Genomic DNA, 16,880 nt, shown 5'->3' with positions numbered 1-16,880 from the left:
ACTGAACATGAATTGTCAGAGAGTGATATTAACTTCAGGAAATGATTTGTTTTCTTAAAGCCAGAGTCTGTCAATTCCTGAATATGTGGCAGAACAAAGTGTAAGAGCATTTTAAAACCGAACAGCCTAAGGTTCTAATAAATCCCTGAGGCTGTTCCCTGCAGTCTCTCTACTCACCCAGTGGCAAGTGGCTTTATTTGTACCTGTCAGACTTCTGGTCATGACTGCTGACACGCAAGCACATGGCTGACTCGCAGCGTGCCTGTTGAATAGAAATCGTTCATTGTTATACTTTTCATCATATTAAGATCATTTGTAACTCTAAAGTTGTAAATCTGAAGGAAATTACTTTCCAATGTCCTCTGGCGCAACATTAAGATTTTGCAATTAGATTTTATAGCCTACAGTGATATGTTGCAGGTCACAAGGCAAAATTAAGACCTTCTGCACCCGGAAAGCCTCCTATGGATGAGGCAGGGTGTTTATAAGCCAAGCCAAGTTCAGGGCAGGACGGTCTCAGCACAAACTTCGCTGCCAGGAAGACAAAGGCAGCCGCAGTCCAAGAATTTGAGGGTCTTGCTTAGTTTACATATAAATTTACATAATCTTTTAGCTAAAAAAAAAAGTCTGTCTTGATGGATGGATGAATAGAAATTGCTTCTTGTGTGAGGTATCCAGCAGTAAAAACCTGCCCCTGATTAGCTTGATTCTTATCCTGAACTCACCAACAGTTATTGCTTCAGATGGTTCAGTGAAACAGGAGGTTTCCAGATCTTAAAAGTCCTAAATAAAAGAGAAGGCAATGCCCTCACCAGGCAGATTATGAACCTAGCTTACTGACAGCTTTCCAGAAGCTTCTCTTTATACCTTGCCAGATGTGTCTCAGGGAACCCTTGAACGAGTCAAGAATTTGTGGACCCAGAGAAGCCTGGCTTTCACCTAACACTGACATTAGATCCTGAGACTGAATAAGTGTTTCGGCCAGAAAATCATGCAAATGAATGAAAAGTAGGAGACGTGGTGGATATCAGAAATCCTACCCTTCATTCAAAAAGGAAGTACATTTCATTTGGTTATGGAATGGTAGTTGATCCCACTGAAATTTTGTTTCCTAAGATTTTTCTTAAAATAGATACTCAGGATAAATATCAAATGCATTTAATTAGTTCCCTTTTACCCTGCAATACCCTGATGTGAAGAGCTGACTCATTGGAAAAGACTGATGCTGGGAAAGATTGAAGGCAGGAGGAGAAGTGGGTAACAGAGGATAAGATGGTAGGATGGCAGCACCAACTTGATGGACATGAGTTTAAGCAAGCTCTGGGAGATGGTGAAGGACAGGGAAGCCTGGCGTGCTACAGTCCATGGGGTCAGACATGACTGAGCAACTGAACAAGAACAGCATACCCTGCGATTATCTAACTGAGCAATTCTGTCTCTGTAAGTCATACCAGAAGACCTTCTAGAGGTGACGTACGCCCTCAGCAAGCCCTGGCCAGCGCTTATCTAACAGCCACTGCCGGATGCTGGCGGTCTGCTTCTGCCCTTCCTGGAGCAATGCATTCTTTCCTACAATTTAACTGATTTGTGGTTATTATTTAATGTCTATTTATGTTGTGAATATCTCTTGTACATGGATTCCAGGCTATAAAACACATCCTAATTTGAGACTTGTGGTTTTCGAATTGTGTTTGAGTTAAGGACACCCAAATCAGAACACTTAAAGAAAAGTGAACTATCATAGATTTTTAGTTTCTTAGAAATCTACCAAGCAGGCTGTGCAAAGTGAAGGAGTGGATTTTAGAAGAAACCAATTCCAGAGCACAGATATGTTGCATGACTTGCACTTTGTAGATTTTTTCTATCGTGAACCAGTGAAAAATGGATTATTATGTCATTGCAAAAAAGCATATGAAGAGACTTGGTAGAATACCAGACTCAAGGTGAGCAGATATGCAGCTGAAAGCAAAAAGAATCTAGCAAAACACTCTTAGCATTTTAAAATGCTGTGTTTTATCAATTTATATTCCTACCAAAATGCAAGAGGGTTCCCTTTTCTCCACACCCTTTCCAGCATTTACTGTTTGTAGATTTTTTTAACGATGGCCATTATGACTGATCTGAGAGGATACGTCATTGTAGTTCAGTTTGCATTTCTCTAATAATTAGTGATGCTGAGCATCTTTTCATGTGTTTGTTGGCCATCTGTATGTCTTTGGAGAAATGTCTGTTTAGGTCTTCTGCCCACTTTTGATTGGGTTGTTTGGTTTTTCTGATCTTGAGTTGCATGAGATAATCGGTATATATACACGATTGATACTATGTATAAAGTAGGTAACTAACGAGAGCCTACTGTATAGCGCAGGAAACTGCTCCGTGCTCTGTGGTGACCTAGACGGGAAGGAAACCCGAAAAGAAGGGATAGACATATATGGACAGCGGATTCATTTTGCCGTGCAGTGGAAAAAACACAGCTCTGTAAAGCAACTATACTCCAATAAAAATTCATTTTAAGAAGTTTAATAAATTGCATTGAATGCATACTCAATGTGTCCAACTCTTTGGCCTGTAGCTCTCCAGGCTCCTCTGTCCACAGGATTTTCCAGGCACGAATACTGCAGTGGGTTGCCATTTCGTCCTCTAGGGGATCTCCAGACCCAGTGATCTAACCCATATCTACTATGACTCTTGCGCTGGCAGGCAGATTCTTTACCACTGAGCCATCTGGGAAACCCCAATAAATAAATACAAATAAAATTTTAAAAATTGCTGTCTTTTCTGTGTCAGGTTTATAAACAAAAGTGTAAATAAAAGATACTTTATCTTTTTTTAAAAAATTGAATCATTTTTCTTTTACTGATATAAAATATTTTAATTTACCTAATAGGATATTATTGAATATTTTGGTTTTATATTTTTAGAAAAGCTTGTATCAATGGAACACTTTGGTTGTTTCCTATAGCAAGATCTTGAGACCATTATTTTCCTCTTTATTGTGGTCTTCAGTGTATAATATACATGTGTGTATGTGTATATATTTTTATATCTCTCCATATATACTTATGCAAATACATATGTGTACACACATATGTGTATATATGAATGAACTTATGGATGCCTGTATCTAGATATAAATATGTATAGCAATATATATATCTGTACCTAGATATATATGTAAATAGATACTGATTATATACACATTATATATCTGTGTATGTATATATGCATGATAGACATATGGAAATACACACACACATGAATCTGTCAGTACATGTTTGAATATAGAAATGTATACCTAAAACTAGACATTGATATTTTTGTCCCTTAAAATGTGACGATTTGGAAAGTATTCTGTGCTCAGATAAGCCCATGGTTTTCCAGTGCATGAATTTTCACTTGGAGGTCCTTCTGCTGTGATGGAGAAGAATATATGTGTGTATATATATATATATATATTGGTAAAGGAGACACAGGACTTAGTGTTTCCAGTTTGCTACTCATTTGCTGTTACTCTGGAGTCACGCTACTTCTTTGCCCTGAGTTTTGTGAACTGTAAAATAAGGGGAGTGTGAATTGTAGGATAGTCAATATCATGTCCTACTAAAATTAATTTGATCCTGGATCGTAGTTATTGTTAAAATAATTGAGGTCTATACATTTGGAGAAACAAAATTAACTGGACATTTTCCAGCCTTTCTACAAAGCTTAAGTAAAGCATAGCATGTTTGCACGTGTAAGTTAGCTTCTGTAGACATCACCTGCCTTGGAAATACCATGATGAAGGAGATATATGTTGCACTGTTGGGATCTTCTTCCTTTGGATGCCTGGTTACTGTGGGGGCGCTGGCTTCTTTCTGCTTTCTTCTGGGATCTTCCATCAAGCTGTCCCCTGCCTTCCAGGCAGCGTGCACTGGGTCTTTCACATCCCCCATCAGAAGATCACCACAAATTGCCTCCTTTCCAACTTTTCTCTCTTTTGGTGGGTGGCGACCACTGTTTCCACTAAATTAATCCACTCAGAGAGATTACTCGGTGCTAAGGATTAATGTACTTTATATATGTTCTTTGGAAAATTGATTTTTAATTTGGACCTTATGGAAATATTACCTTAGTCTGTCTTAGGTTTAAACTCCAGTTAAACTCCTTCCCACTGTGTTGCATTTGGCAAGATGTTTTATTTGTCAAAATCCCAGACATTTTTATTTAAAAAATTATTTCTACCACAATGATCATAGCCTTATAGGATTATGAACACTAAATGTAATAAAAAGTTTTTAACATGTAAAGGCATCTAGGATAGTTCAAACACAGAAAATATAGATAGTTTAAAAAAAGGTATAAATAAGAGACATCAGTTATTCTGATTCACAAACATTTATGCTTGTGAATTTGCATGTTTCCTCTCAGATGACATGAATTTGCATGTTTCCTTTTTTTTTTAATCTGCTGCTGAACAACCATATGAGACTTGGGGGCTGAAATCTATGATAATCACTTGAAGAATTTCAGACAGGACTCAGGTCTCAAAAGCCTGAGTGTATCTCATTCGGGGGGTGAACCAGGTTGTGCCATCAAACCGCTGCCTGAAGTGATTGTTCTGCGTTGCCTTCTTCTGAATGATTGTTTGGTGAAACAGGCCTGGAAAGGCAGATGAGAAAGAGGTTGGAGAAAAATGGAGACAGAGGAGTAAACAGCCCAGACCTGCCATGCTATTCTTCTTCTTAGGGCTTTTTAAAATTCCACTCCTCTGTTTTCCAATCATATTTTGAGCTCAGATTGCTTTTGATAGAATGGTTCATGTAATGCACTGAAGCTGAAAATGAAGTCCGTGGCAGGGCGAGGCGTGCCAGCTTCAGAGAGTAATAGGTGCCTCTGAGGCAGGATGGCTCCTTTCATAGCCTGGGAGAAGGTCAGGTGGGAAGAGCTTCCACATGCTAAGCTCAGAGTCCGCCCTGCCCTTTGCCCCGCTGGCCCTGCCAAGGGACGTGCCCTCTGGAGGAGATGAGGACCCTGCTCCTGCACATTTGGGACAGTGTTCTATATCCCCAGATCAGAGTCAAGTGGCTTAGTCTGCTGAGAAATCGAAACCATGGCATCTGCCCTGCCTTTTCATTCCAGAATGTTCTTCATCCCGTAAAGCAGTAAATAGTGACATTTTCTCTCCCCCTGCCTTACTTATATCACGACCCTTGAATCATAACACCTCGAGGTGGCACTAGTAGTAAATAGTCTGCTTGCTAATGCAGGAGACAGAAGAGACAGGGATTCGATTCCTGGGTCGGAAGATCCCCTGGAGAAGGAAATGGCAACAAGTTCCAGTATTCTTGTCTGGAAAAATCCATGGACAGAGGAGCCTGGCAGGCTAGAATCCATGGGGCTGCAACGAGTAGGACATGACTGAGCACACAGCACAGGGAAAATGGTGAAGACTTTTTCCTGTAGATCTTAACGTACAGATCATAATTATTAGTAATAGCAACAGTAAACACAGTAAGTGTGAAGTGAAGTGAAAGTGGCTCAGTCATGTCCAACTCTTTGCGACCCCATGGACTATACAGTCCACTGAATTCTCCAGGCCAGAATACTGGAGTGGGTAGCCTTTCCCTTCTCTAGGGGATCTTCCCAACCCAGGGATTGAGCCCTGGTCTCCCGCATTGCAGGGAGAGTCTTTACCAGCTGAGCCACAAGGGAAACCCAAGAATACTGGAGTGGGTGACCTATCCCATCTTGAGTGGATCTTCCCGACCCAAGCATGGAACTAGGGTCCCCTGCAATGCAGGCAAATTTTTTACCTTCTGAGCCACCAGGAAGCCCAAAGTAATGGTGATAAACTCATTTTCAAAGAGCAGAGATCTTTGATTTTTCTTTCGTCCTGTTATTTTCCAAATGTGTCACATAGGAAGCTACATTTCAAGTGCTCACCTGTAGTAGGGTGAGTGTGAGAAATACAGGACTTAGTACATGTGAAGTACATAGACTAGCATCTAGCAGGTGGTGTATACTATTTAAATGTTAGCCCTTTTGTTAGCTACTTTACCAGTCATCATTATTATTATTTCTATGTGTAATAGTAGATGTAGATTAACACCAACATATAACTTATGAGAGTTGGCAACAGTAGGCCTTGATTTGCTCTTTTCGTTTCAGGATATGTATGTTGCTACCTGTGCCTTTTCAACACTCTTTAGCCACCATCCCCCAAACCCATCCAGTTTAGCCTGTGACTTGGTTTCCAGTGTGGGTTTCAAGTTTCCTAAAGAAGTTTCACCATCCTGTGTTCCTCGTTGCCTAATTGACTAAGGTTTGGAGGGATGAAGACTGAAACTCAGGCTAGCCAAAGCTGCTGTCCTTCTCAGCACTTGCCTGCAAGTCAGCTGGATCTGCAGACAGTCCGCTCTGAAGCCTTCGGCCCGTGGAGGAGCCAGCAGTCTGGTATTCGGACTGACTCTCAGGTTTTGGACAAGTGCTGCTCTTCAACAGCAGAGTCTCCTGTGATTCTCACTCATCAGGCTCTGAAAGCCTTTCTTAATATACAACCATCACTAACTTGGACAACTTTACAGTTTTTGCTTTAAAAAAAAATAGTAAATTTTACTCCTTTTTCTTTTCCTTTTTTTGGGGGGTGGGGGGCGGTGATGAGGATCCCAACAAAGATCCATCTAGTCAAAGCTATGGTTTTTCCAGTAGTCATGTAAGGGTGTGAGAGTTGGACCATAAAGAAAGCTGAGCACCGAAGAATTAATGCATTTGAACTGTGGTGTTGGAGAAGACTCTTGAGAGTCTCTTGGACAGCAAGGAGATCCAACCAGTCCATCCTACAGGAAATCAGCTCTGAATATTCATTGGAAGGACTGATGCTGAAGCTGAAACTCCAATCCTTTGGCCACCTGATGTGAAGAACCGACTCCCTGCAAAAGACCCTGATGCTGGGAAAGATTGAAGGTGGGACAAGCTCTGGGAGTTGGTGATGGACAGGGAAGCCTGGTGTGCTGCAGTCCATGGGGTTGCAAGGAGTTGGACACGACTGAGCGGCTGAACTGACTAACTGAGGAATGAGGAAAGACAAACTTGAGCAGAGTTAAAGTAGGAAATTCATGCCTGCCAGTTGTTTAGACCAAATTTAGTAATACTGATGCATGTTCATGAAAGGAATCGTTTTTTGAAGCTGGCTACTCAGAAAATTGAATCAGTGCACTTCCGCTAGACTGCTTTTAAACTATCATGTGGGTGCCTATATAGTGTTAAAGAAGGCAACTATGAATGAATCATCAGAGCTAATTCTGCAGCAGAAGTCATTGCCAGAGGCCATATTTCAACAATCATGTTTGTGTAATGAATGGATTAGCTAAGATGACTAATATCAAATGTTAAAAAAACTATATAAAATATTCAGTTTGAGTTTATAGATTTTTATGTCACTACTTGACTTTCAAACAGTGGTCACATTGGCTGTGATATTTAAATTCCATTTCATCATATGGGTCTTTCAATAAGGTCAGAAGAAAGGGATGGTGCAGGGGAGGGAAGCTCATTATTTGGAGGAAGTGAGACGTGTTAAGAAAGTCAGTGTTCCTGAGGATGATGTTTCCCCCAGTCCCCATGTGCTATGCGCCACCTTCGTCACCTCACTCTCCCTGACCTTTCTTTGGTATCCATTGAGCTTGTTCACCACCACCTGCCCTGGTGATCTCTCCTCTCCTGCCTGACTTGACTCTCTTCTCTCATACTTCTTCTTACGCATCCATAACTGTTCATTTTCTGTGTCCTCAGAAAGCAGCATTGATGTATTTTTCATGTTACTGTGGAAATCCATTATTGTGGTAGTGGACTCTGCTAGTAGATTTTCTGATCTCGTCTCCAGAATAAACTCTATACCATATGAATTTGTGTGTGTGTGTGTGTGTGTGTGTGTGTGTGTCCATATCTCTGTGTGTTGTATGCTAATCCAGGTATTTGCTTAGGAATGTGTTCAACCCAGTTCTTAAATGAGAGTTGCCCATGCTTTTTATTTCTTCGTAATATCCTGTTCAGCCTCAGTATCAAGTTTATCAAGATCATTATAGCGTCCAAACTGCAGAGAGAAGAGAAGCTTTATCTCTTTGTTTAATCTCTGAAATAATTTGTATGAAATTGGTCTTATAGATTCCTTAAGCAGTTGGCAACACTTGCTTATAAAACCAAGCCTGAAGCTCTTTTTAACATACTGTACTTTGGAGTTTATTATTTGGGTGTTTGAAACTGTAATCACAAGAGAGTGTAAAGAAAATGTGTTTTAAAATATTTTTTAAAATGCAAGGAGTATGCATATTCATATAGGGAGAGGTGAAGGGACTTGGCAACATTGGCGATAAGAGAGGATAAAAGAGGTAAACCAGGGGAGGGATTGAAGAGGAAGAGATGGTATTGAAATAAAGTTGGAAGGACTGGTCTTTGAAAAGGAGGATGGGACACCGTGATTCAGACTTTATAGAGGAAGTTGAAAGGGTGGGTATTGATGCAGGCATTTCTTCAGCTGGAGAGATGGACTGGTGCAGGAACTTCCCATCAAGGTCCTCATGGCCACCAATAGAGTACAAGGCCATGTGTTATGCAAATTCAAGATATTCCGACCTTATGGAAGAACACACAAGGAAATCAGAAAAGAAGGGAATATGTGTATTACCCAAATTTGATCCAGTGTTAACCTTAAAAATATACAGTTTTAATGGGTAAGTTCATTAGACATTTAAATAAGGAGAATTGAACAATATTGAGAGAACTCTATGATGTGAACTCATTTTCCCTTCTTGACATGGTCCTTTTTATTTACTTGAAGTTACTTTAGGAAGTAATGTAAGCACTTTCCTGTTGTTCAGCGTAGGTACTGAAGCCTGAATTATGTCTCTTCATCTTGTTCCGTTGGCTACTGTCTTCTGATTCTTCTCAGTGAAAAGAAAGGTGAACATGTGGTAGACCAGTTGACTGATTTTCTTCCCCCATCTTTTCATAGCCTTCTCTCCATTTATGTTGCTCATGTTTCCATTCCTGGGACAGAAGCGTCAGCTCTTGAGCTTCTGCTCTCCCCTCACACCACCTAGTCACCCTCAGTGCCTTGGATGTGGCATGTATGCCCGGCTTTGGCAGCTGTGAGTTTGGGAGGATGAAGCCTTAGACCTGCTCTCAGGACTGTAGTCCTGGCAGGACTCCCTGGTCCTGGGTTTTCTATCTGTAGGATGAGCCTCTGGAACTAAAACAACTGTTTGGACATTTCTAGGTCTTAGAGATTCTTAGCAATGACTGACTGTGAAGTCAGTGTCACTGGAAATTTTTCATAAGTGACATTCTACATGGTTGTCCCTGAAGCCATTAGCTTTCTCTAAAACCAGTCTTACCTCCGACATCTATATGTCTCACTCATCATATTCTCCTTTTCGTTGAGTCTCAGACCTGTTTTTCTTTTCTTTAACTCATTTCCTTTGACCTCTTCAATCAGGTATCTGGCCAACCAGACTCTCGCATCACATCCTCATTGCATTTTCATAGCCACTACCTAAATTGTATCATTTTTAGTTTGTAAAGCTAATATCCTTGCCTCCATTCAGTCTTCTTTTCTGCCTTTTGTATTCCTAAGATACTTGCTTTATGTGTTAAGTGCTTGCTTGTAAACTTCTCAGAGCCTTGCTACCACAGATGAGGTCAAGTCTAGACTTTTTAACCTGTAAGTGAATTTTTTACAGTTATATTTCAGTGTACCTTTTCCATAGTTTCTTGAGTTGCCATTTCATTTGCCTTTCTCTCTTCTCTTTTTTCTCTTTCCTTTCAGTTTAATTCTCTTGAATTCACTTGCCTATTCGTACTCTTTCATTCCACACATTCAGTATCACTCATCACATTCAAGTTATTGTACCTTAGTGTTGCAGGCACCCCAGTGAGCAATAGGGACCCAAGAGCCTTAGGAATCCCTCTCCTGCAAATAGAGAAACGGAACAGGGGTCCATAGAAGTGAAGATGAAGAATACCAATTATGGCCACAGGGGGCATCAGATTTCCCACGTGGCACTCTTGCTTCCTCTAGGACACACCGGTTCTGTCAATTTCTAGTCAGATCTTTCTTTTCCTGCTTCCTAAGGCCCCAAACATCTCTCCCTCCTGTGTATGAATATTTCCTGTAATCCTGAAAATACCTGTAAAGATCTTGTATCCGTGGAATTCTCCAGGCTAGAATACTGAAGCGGATTACCATTTCCTCCTCCAGGAGATCTTCCCAACCCAGAGATAGAACCTGGGTCTCCCGCATTGCAGACAGGTTGTTTACCATCTGAACCATCAAGGAAGCCCTGTATCTATAGATACTGTGTTTAAAGAAGATACTAGTGCCAGTTCCCTAACTAAATTAAAAACTCCTAAAACAGACTGTTTATTGACAGCTTTTTATAGCTCTAGAACCTTGTACTTATTTTGCTGCAAATAAGTATTTTTTAAAAATTGACTTGCCTATAAAATGAAAAACTTTATATAAAGTACTAAAAAGAATCAAGATACGGTATACATTAAAATTTCAAAAACTAAATACAGATCTCTGTATAACTCAACCTTGGTTTGCTTTAAGTAGTCTAGAATTTCAGTTCATTTCATTCCCCTTCTGCCACCCCCCTGCCAACAACTGATATTAGAGAAATGATACATTTGTTTCACAAAACAGTCGCTTGAAAATAATCTGCCTCAATCATGTCAACAAAGGCCTTTCTACAGGACATGTCTTAGGACAGGGGCATATTTCCATATTAGATCTGTTTCTAGCATCTGTTTTTGTGGAATGAGATTATTCCTGTGTTGCACAGTTTTTTCCTCAAACCAATAGCTGTGTTGATTTGCCCTTTTTCATGCCCCTGTTTCATCACAGTGATACCACTCAGAATATTAAACCCAAGGTAAAAGACAATCAGCTTGAGTGGCTAATTGTCAAGGATAATGATCAGGTTCCGCACAACTGGCAGGCAACTCCCTGAAGAGTTTTTTGGTGAAAGAAACCAGCTAATGAAAGTTGCAAAAACGGCTCATAAAGCCGAGTTCTCGCCCTTTTCCAGTACTGTCATGTTATAATAATTGGACTCTAGGCTGGAGGTCGCTTCATAGGAGTTAACAGAGCTTGTAAAAAAATAAAATAAAAACAGTTTCTAAAGAGTGGCTATTTTCTGATTTTCCATAGGAAAAAATGTAAATGAGGTCAGGAGTTACTGTGGGTTTCTCATCCAGAAAGGACTGAATGTGTTTAACTAGTCTAATCACGGGGCCTACATAGAAACTCACAGGGAAATGGCATGTCCACGCTGGAAGAAGGCAAATGGTGCTCCTGTGCTTGCCCTTGTTCCAGATGGGGACTGTGGTGATTTCTCCACTTCTGTGGTCCCTACCCACCAAGCTGCACAGGGAATGGTCTTGTTTGCATTCGGTATTCCTCTGGTGAGCCCTGTGGATGTTGTGTTATTGTCTGCCCAGCCCAGAGCCAGCAGGAACACGCACATCTGGCTTGTAAATCACAGCCCAGCGTTGGCGTCTTGCTCCCTTTTTATTGGGTGGCTGCCCTCTGTGTTTTACACGTTCTCAGTGTGGATTTTGTGACATCCTGACGGAAACCTCCAGTGACCCCCAAGCCATCCATCGGGGGACCTTCAAATCCTCTCTGAAATGTAATGTTTGCTACCTCATGTGCATTCTCTGTGGGTCCCCGGAGGGGGTAAAAAAAATCATTCATTTTTATCTTTTTATTTATTTATTTCTCCTGTTTAGAAATTGGCCCCTGGTTGCGGGAGTTCAGAGCGAAGAATGCTGTGGATTTCTCGCAGTTAACATTTGATCCAGGACAGAAAGAGCTTGTTGTAGGAGCAAGGTGAGAGATCTGACATTTTGCCCTTGCAGATATTTTCAACTTCATTTTACGTCTCTGCAGTTACACGCGAGCATCCCTGCCGGAGTTGATGAGTGCTAAGTAATATTTCATCTCAGAATGAAGTTCTGTGTAAGAGTGTCATGAACATGCTACGTCTAATAGGACGACTGCTGCTCTCTATACCCATGTGCTGGGAGCTGCTCTAACATGAATTAATTCAGTTTTTTTTTCCTCCTATGACACCTGAGAGGTAGGTATTGTCACCATCCCTGTGTTAGAGATGAGGAAATTGAGGCAGAAGTTGGAGAAATATGTTACCCCGGGGACACATTTATTATGTCTAATAACAAATGGTCCCAGACTTTAGACCCAGACAGTCTGCTACAAACAGCATGTTCTTGTTTCTCAATTCAGCACAGTTCTTGAGAACAAGAGACCTTGATGTCCACTCCCACATCCGTTGCTATCTTTTTTTGTGACCTCTGTTCTGTTGTTTGCCAGTCAATTGAGATTTCAAGGGAGTTGCTATTGTTTATTCCTCTTAAAGAGTCCAGGATTCTATGTCCAAGTCAATGCCTGACCTTCCAGTTGGGTAGTGTGGCCACTGGAACCCAATCAGAACAGATCTAGTCTTGTGTTCCTGACATTCGCCATGACTTCCTTAGAAAACATGCATCCTCTCTGACTTCCAATCACCTACCCTGCCAGTATGTTTTGAGACTGATGGAGATAAAAAATTTTCTATTCATCTCTTAGGAGAAATGATGTAATAACGTGAAGAGGTGATTTGTGGATTTGAACTCTTCTGGCAGTCAAGGAAGGTACTTTGGGCAGAGGAGTTAGTGCACATTATCTTTTTTGGCCAACTTTATTAGATGATTAAATATACCTTTCATAGCAAGAGAGATTGTGGAATTTCTACCTGAGTGAAGCTAAATCTGGCTTAGTCTCTGAGCACCCTGGATGGACACTGAACAGCTTCTAAAATCACTACATTTCCTCTCAGATGTTAAGAAGACCTTGTGTATCCAATTAACACTTGAAGACTCAAGATGTCGTCGCTTAAATGAATAGACAGAGTTGGCTCAGTTACTGGCACTTAGCATGTCACTGGCATGTCTTTCAGTATTTATTGGGTGGACAGTGAATTTGGGAGGGCTTACTTGGTGTTTTTACTGCCCTTAGGCCACTGGGACTGCAGTGGGGGTTTCTGATCTGACTTTCATCAAATTCCATCATTGGGAGCCTTGGCCATGCATTACAGGCCTCTGGAATTTCTCTTCCTTTTGCATTCCATGACCAAAGTCATCTTTTACAAATATCCCCCTCAGTGGCTCCTCCTGGGGGACTTACGACTTGTCTCCCTTCACGTATGTTGTAGAAATACAGTTCAATGCAGGCATCCTCTGTTAGCTCTTTGGTATGGCCTGACGGAAACTCTGGCTTATGGTCCTGCACTCCAGAGAGACGCATATCATTTTCGTCCTCACATAGTCCAGGCATGTGGAATTATTTATGTTGCCCACAACTGGAAAATGTTCTTTCTCTCGCCTCTGGGACTTGATGCCCTCTTGTGCTTTCCTGGAATGTTAATTTGCCCCCCACCGCCATCCCAGCTCATCCATTGGGTGAACTCCTGCTCCTTGCAGGCATCTGGCTCAGGGCCCCCTTTGGGCCTGAGCTGCCGTGTCCCTGCCCTGCCTGGTTCTGTTAGCACACCCGCCACCTGCCTTCATCACTGCCCTTACTGTGTTACTTCTTGTTTCAACTCTCCCCTTCCCCGATGGCAGACAGTGAGTACTGCGTGGTAGAGGATGTGTCTGTCTTTATTCCCCCAAGCTTTAAACTTCTCATATTGGGGCATAGCTGGTTAGAGCTTCCCTGGTGGCTTAGATGGTAAAGCGTCTGCCTGCAATACGGGAGACCCACGTTCAATCTCTGGGTCGGGAAGATCCCCTGGAGAAGCAAATGGCACCCCAGTCCAGTATTCTAGCCTGGAAAATTCCATGGACGGAGGAGCCTGGCAGGCTACAGTCCATGGGGTCACAAAGAGTCGGACACAACTGAGCGAACTAATTAATTAATTATTATAGCTGGTTAATAATGTTGTGATAGATCCAGGTGAACTGCGAAGGCACTGGGCCATACATATACAGGTATCCCTTCTCCCCCACACTCCTCTAGCATCCAGACTGGCACATGATGGTGAGCAGGGCTCCCTGTGCTTCACAGAAGGTCCTTGTCGGTTATCCATTTTAAACATAGCAGTGTGCTCATGACCTGATCTGTCTTTCCTTTGTTTCTCTAAGATGTATCACGATTTCTCCCTGGCTAGAAGTTCGAAGATTTCTGTTGATTCATTGCCTATATTCCCAGGATTTGACTTGTATATGTGCCCCTCTGTGTTTGGTAGGACACTTACGGAAAAGGGAGTGGGCTTGTAGCGCATTTATCAGATGCCTGCCTTTGGGCAAGACCACAGCGAGCAGCAGTCTCTAAACCCCGAAGTTAATCCTCAGGGCGAATGGACTCTCACCCTCTGCCAAGGGGAAGAGGTTCCCGACTGGGGTAGCAGATGCAAATATGACCCCAACCAGTGTTGCCGAGTCCTGCATCTCTCATTCCACTCCAACTAACTTTGGAAATAGTGTTCCTGTGAATTTGGCTCAAAAGACTCCATTGTTTCTGGAGGTCCTTCTCGCTATAGGGGCAGGGCCGTGTCACACACCTGCCGACACTCTGCAGGCGGTAGGCTTTTGGTCAAGAGCACAGATTCTCCTAATGGGGATGTGAGAAGCCACTGAAAAACTAAGCTTTGGAAGAGACGTCACCATCCTTCTGTCCTGGCTTTGGACAACACCTGAGAATTGTTCCCGGGGAACTCCTGTTCCTGACCGTCTCCATCCGAGTATGGGTGGAGGGATCGACCCCATTATTCCTTGAGCTCTCCATGAGAGCCTGCCTGAAGGTTTCTTATTCAGTGTCCTTGAAAATCTCCATTCTGACCTCCCTGGAGGTCTCCAGTCCAGAGTTTCTCAAGATCTCCACCCATCTCCCCTTAACCCAGTCCCAGCCCAGACATGGGAGGGATTGGCCTACCCACTGAGTCACCCTGGCGTGTACTGTGGCATAATGACCAGGGGCAATGGGATTGCCAGACTTAGCGCATAAAAGTCAGATGAGCAACCCTAGGAGCAGGGGCTGTATTTTCTATTCAGAGCAGGACATAATGCATCGTGATCACTCGATAAAGAAAGAAGTAGGTAGACTTGCTTAACTGTGTGACCTTGAGCCCATTTGAGAGTCTAATTTTCTTATCTTTAAAATTGATATATTTATTTCTATCCCTTTCAGCTGTTGTGAGGATTAGATGAAATGATCCAGGAAAAGTGATTGTCACAGAAACAGACATCCTGTAAGCCCACAGTGGTGGGGAAGCTGTGTGGGTAGATGTGGGCTCCGGCATATGTGTGCATCTGTGTTTCGGGCAGATATCACTGCTGTGGACAAGAGCAATTTTACCTAAGATACATGGTGGGATTAGGCTCAGAAAGTTTAAGTGGGAATGTGAACCCGTTATAAAACTTTAAAAATAATCCAGCCCTCATATTCCTGTTTGGGAGGGCTTGACCTAGCAAAAATGGTTTAGGTAGTAGGTGTATATTTCAGAAATCTTTAGTTGTTTAAATATATAAGTGGTGAAAAAGTACAATGATAGTCTTTTATTTTTTCATAATTAATACTAGGCATTGTAAGGCCATTGGTGGTTTATTGGGTGGTTATTATTATTAATTATTATTATTGGGTGGTTTCACTTTATACCAGTGGTATTTTATGTTCCTGAAACTGAATTCAGTTAAATATTCTTTACATTCCTTGCAAAAAGTTCTCCTGTTTACAAAATAAAAACAAAAAGGAAAACAAGCAAAATCAATCCAAAACCCACTTCTCTTTAGGTGATTTGTGGCTATGTGGTACCAGAGGTAGTTGCATCTGAATTCAGACAGTTTCTGGAAGGATCCTTAAATTTGTCATTTCCAAGATGCACATTATCTTTCCTATTATTTTAAAAGCATTGATACTCATCTCCTATTTTACCCATGCCTCTTTAAAAGTTAACAATGTTTGTATTTTCAGTGATGAGATTTAGGCACTTTCATTTTAGAGAGAGTAGAAAATACTGTAAAGCATAAAGAAAAAACACAATTTCAGAAATAATCACAGTTAAACTTTTCAGTTATTTCCCCACAGTATTTCATTTCTATTTGTTTATATGTTGGGACAATATTTTATGGATGGTTTGTATACTTTTTTGCTAAAAAAACCTACTAGAAACAGTTTCCAATTTGTGTCTGTGTATATATGTATATGTATATATATACACACACACATATATATATTTATTTATAGGTACATACATTATATACGTACCTATAAATATTTGTATTGGATATGTACATACATATATATATATCTTTATAGGTACACACATTCATATATTTATGGATACATATACATGGGCTTCCCACTGCCATTGCAGGAGAATTAAGGGATACAGTTTCGAACCCTGGGTCAGGAAGATCCCCTGGAGAAGGGCATGGCAACCCACTCCAGTATTGCCTGGAGAATTCCATGAACAGAGAGGAGCCTGGCAGGCTACAGTCAATGGGGTCGCAAGGAGTTGGACGTGACTGCAGCGACTTAGCACACAAGCACATATACATACATAGACGTATATGTGTGTTTACGTGTGTGTGAAAATCTCAAATGAAAGGATAATGATTCACAAAGTAATAGTATTTTACAAACTTGGTTCCGGTTTCACTGTGTATAAGATTGTAAGAGTAGATCAAAGTGAGAGTAACGACATTTTCTTCTCCAGATGAATCTGTCTTTAGTGTTTTGGGCTCGTGTATGGATAGCTAGTGATTCTATGTTGAATTCAAGTGTTATTCCAAGTGGCAACTAACTTGATCTACACACAAAAAGGTGTTTGACAATAATTAGAGTG

General features: G+C 41.4%; 1 protein-coding gene across 5 annotated transcripts in view; it reads left to right on the top strand.

Moving 5' to 3' along the window:
* SEMA5A (semaphorin 5A) overlaps positions 1-16,880 on the top strand; it is a 534,007-nt gene that overhangs the window by 228,804 nt on the left and 288,323 nt on the right. For all 5 annotated transcript variants that reach the window (XM_065905244.1, XM_065905242.1, XM_065905243.1 and 2 more), the window contains one exon: positions 11,770-11,869. In XM_065905244.1, coding sequence (XP_065761316.1) covers positions 11,770-11,869 — 100 coding nt within the window. The remainder of the gene's footprint in view (positions 1-11,769; positions 11,870-16,880) is intronic.

The sequence above is a fragment of the Muntiacus reevesi genome, chromosome 14 (genome assembly GCF_963930625.1).
Source record: "Muntiacus reevesi chromosome 14, mMunRee1.1, whole genome shotgun sequence".
NCBI lineage: Eukaryota > Metazoa > Chordata > Mammalia > Artiodactyla > Cervidae > Muntiacus > Muntiacus reevesi.
The sequence above is the reverse complement of the archived record's forward strand: the minus strand, read 5'-3'. Positions and strand labels throughout refer to the sequence as shown.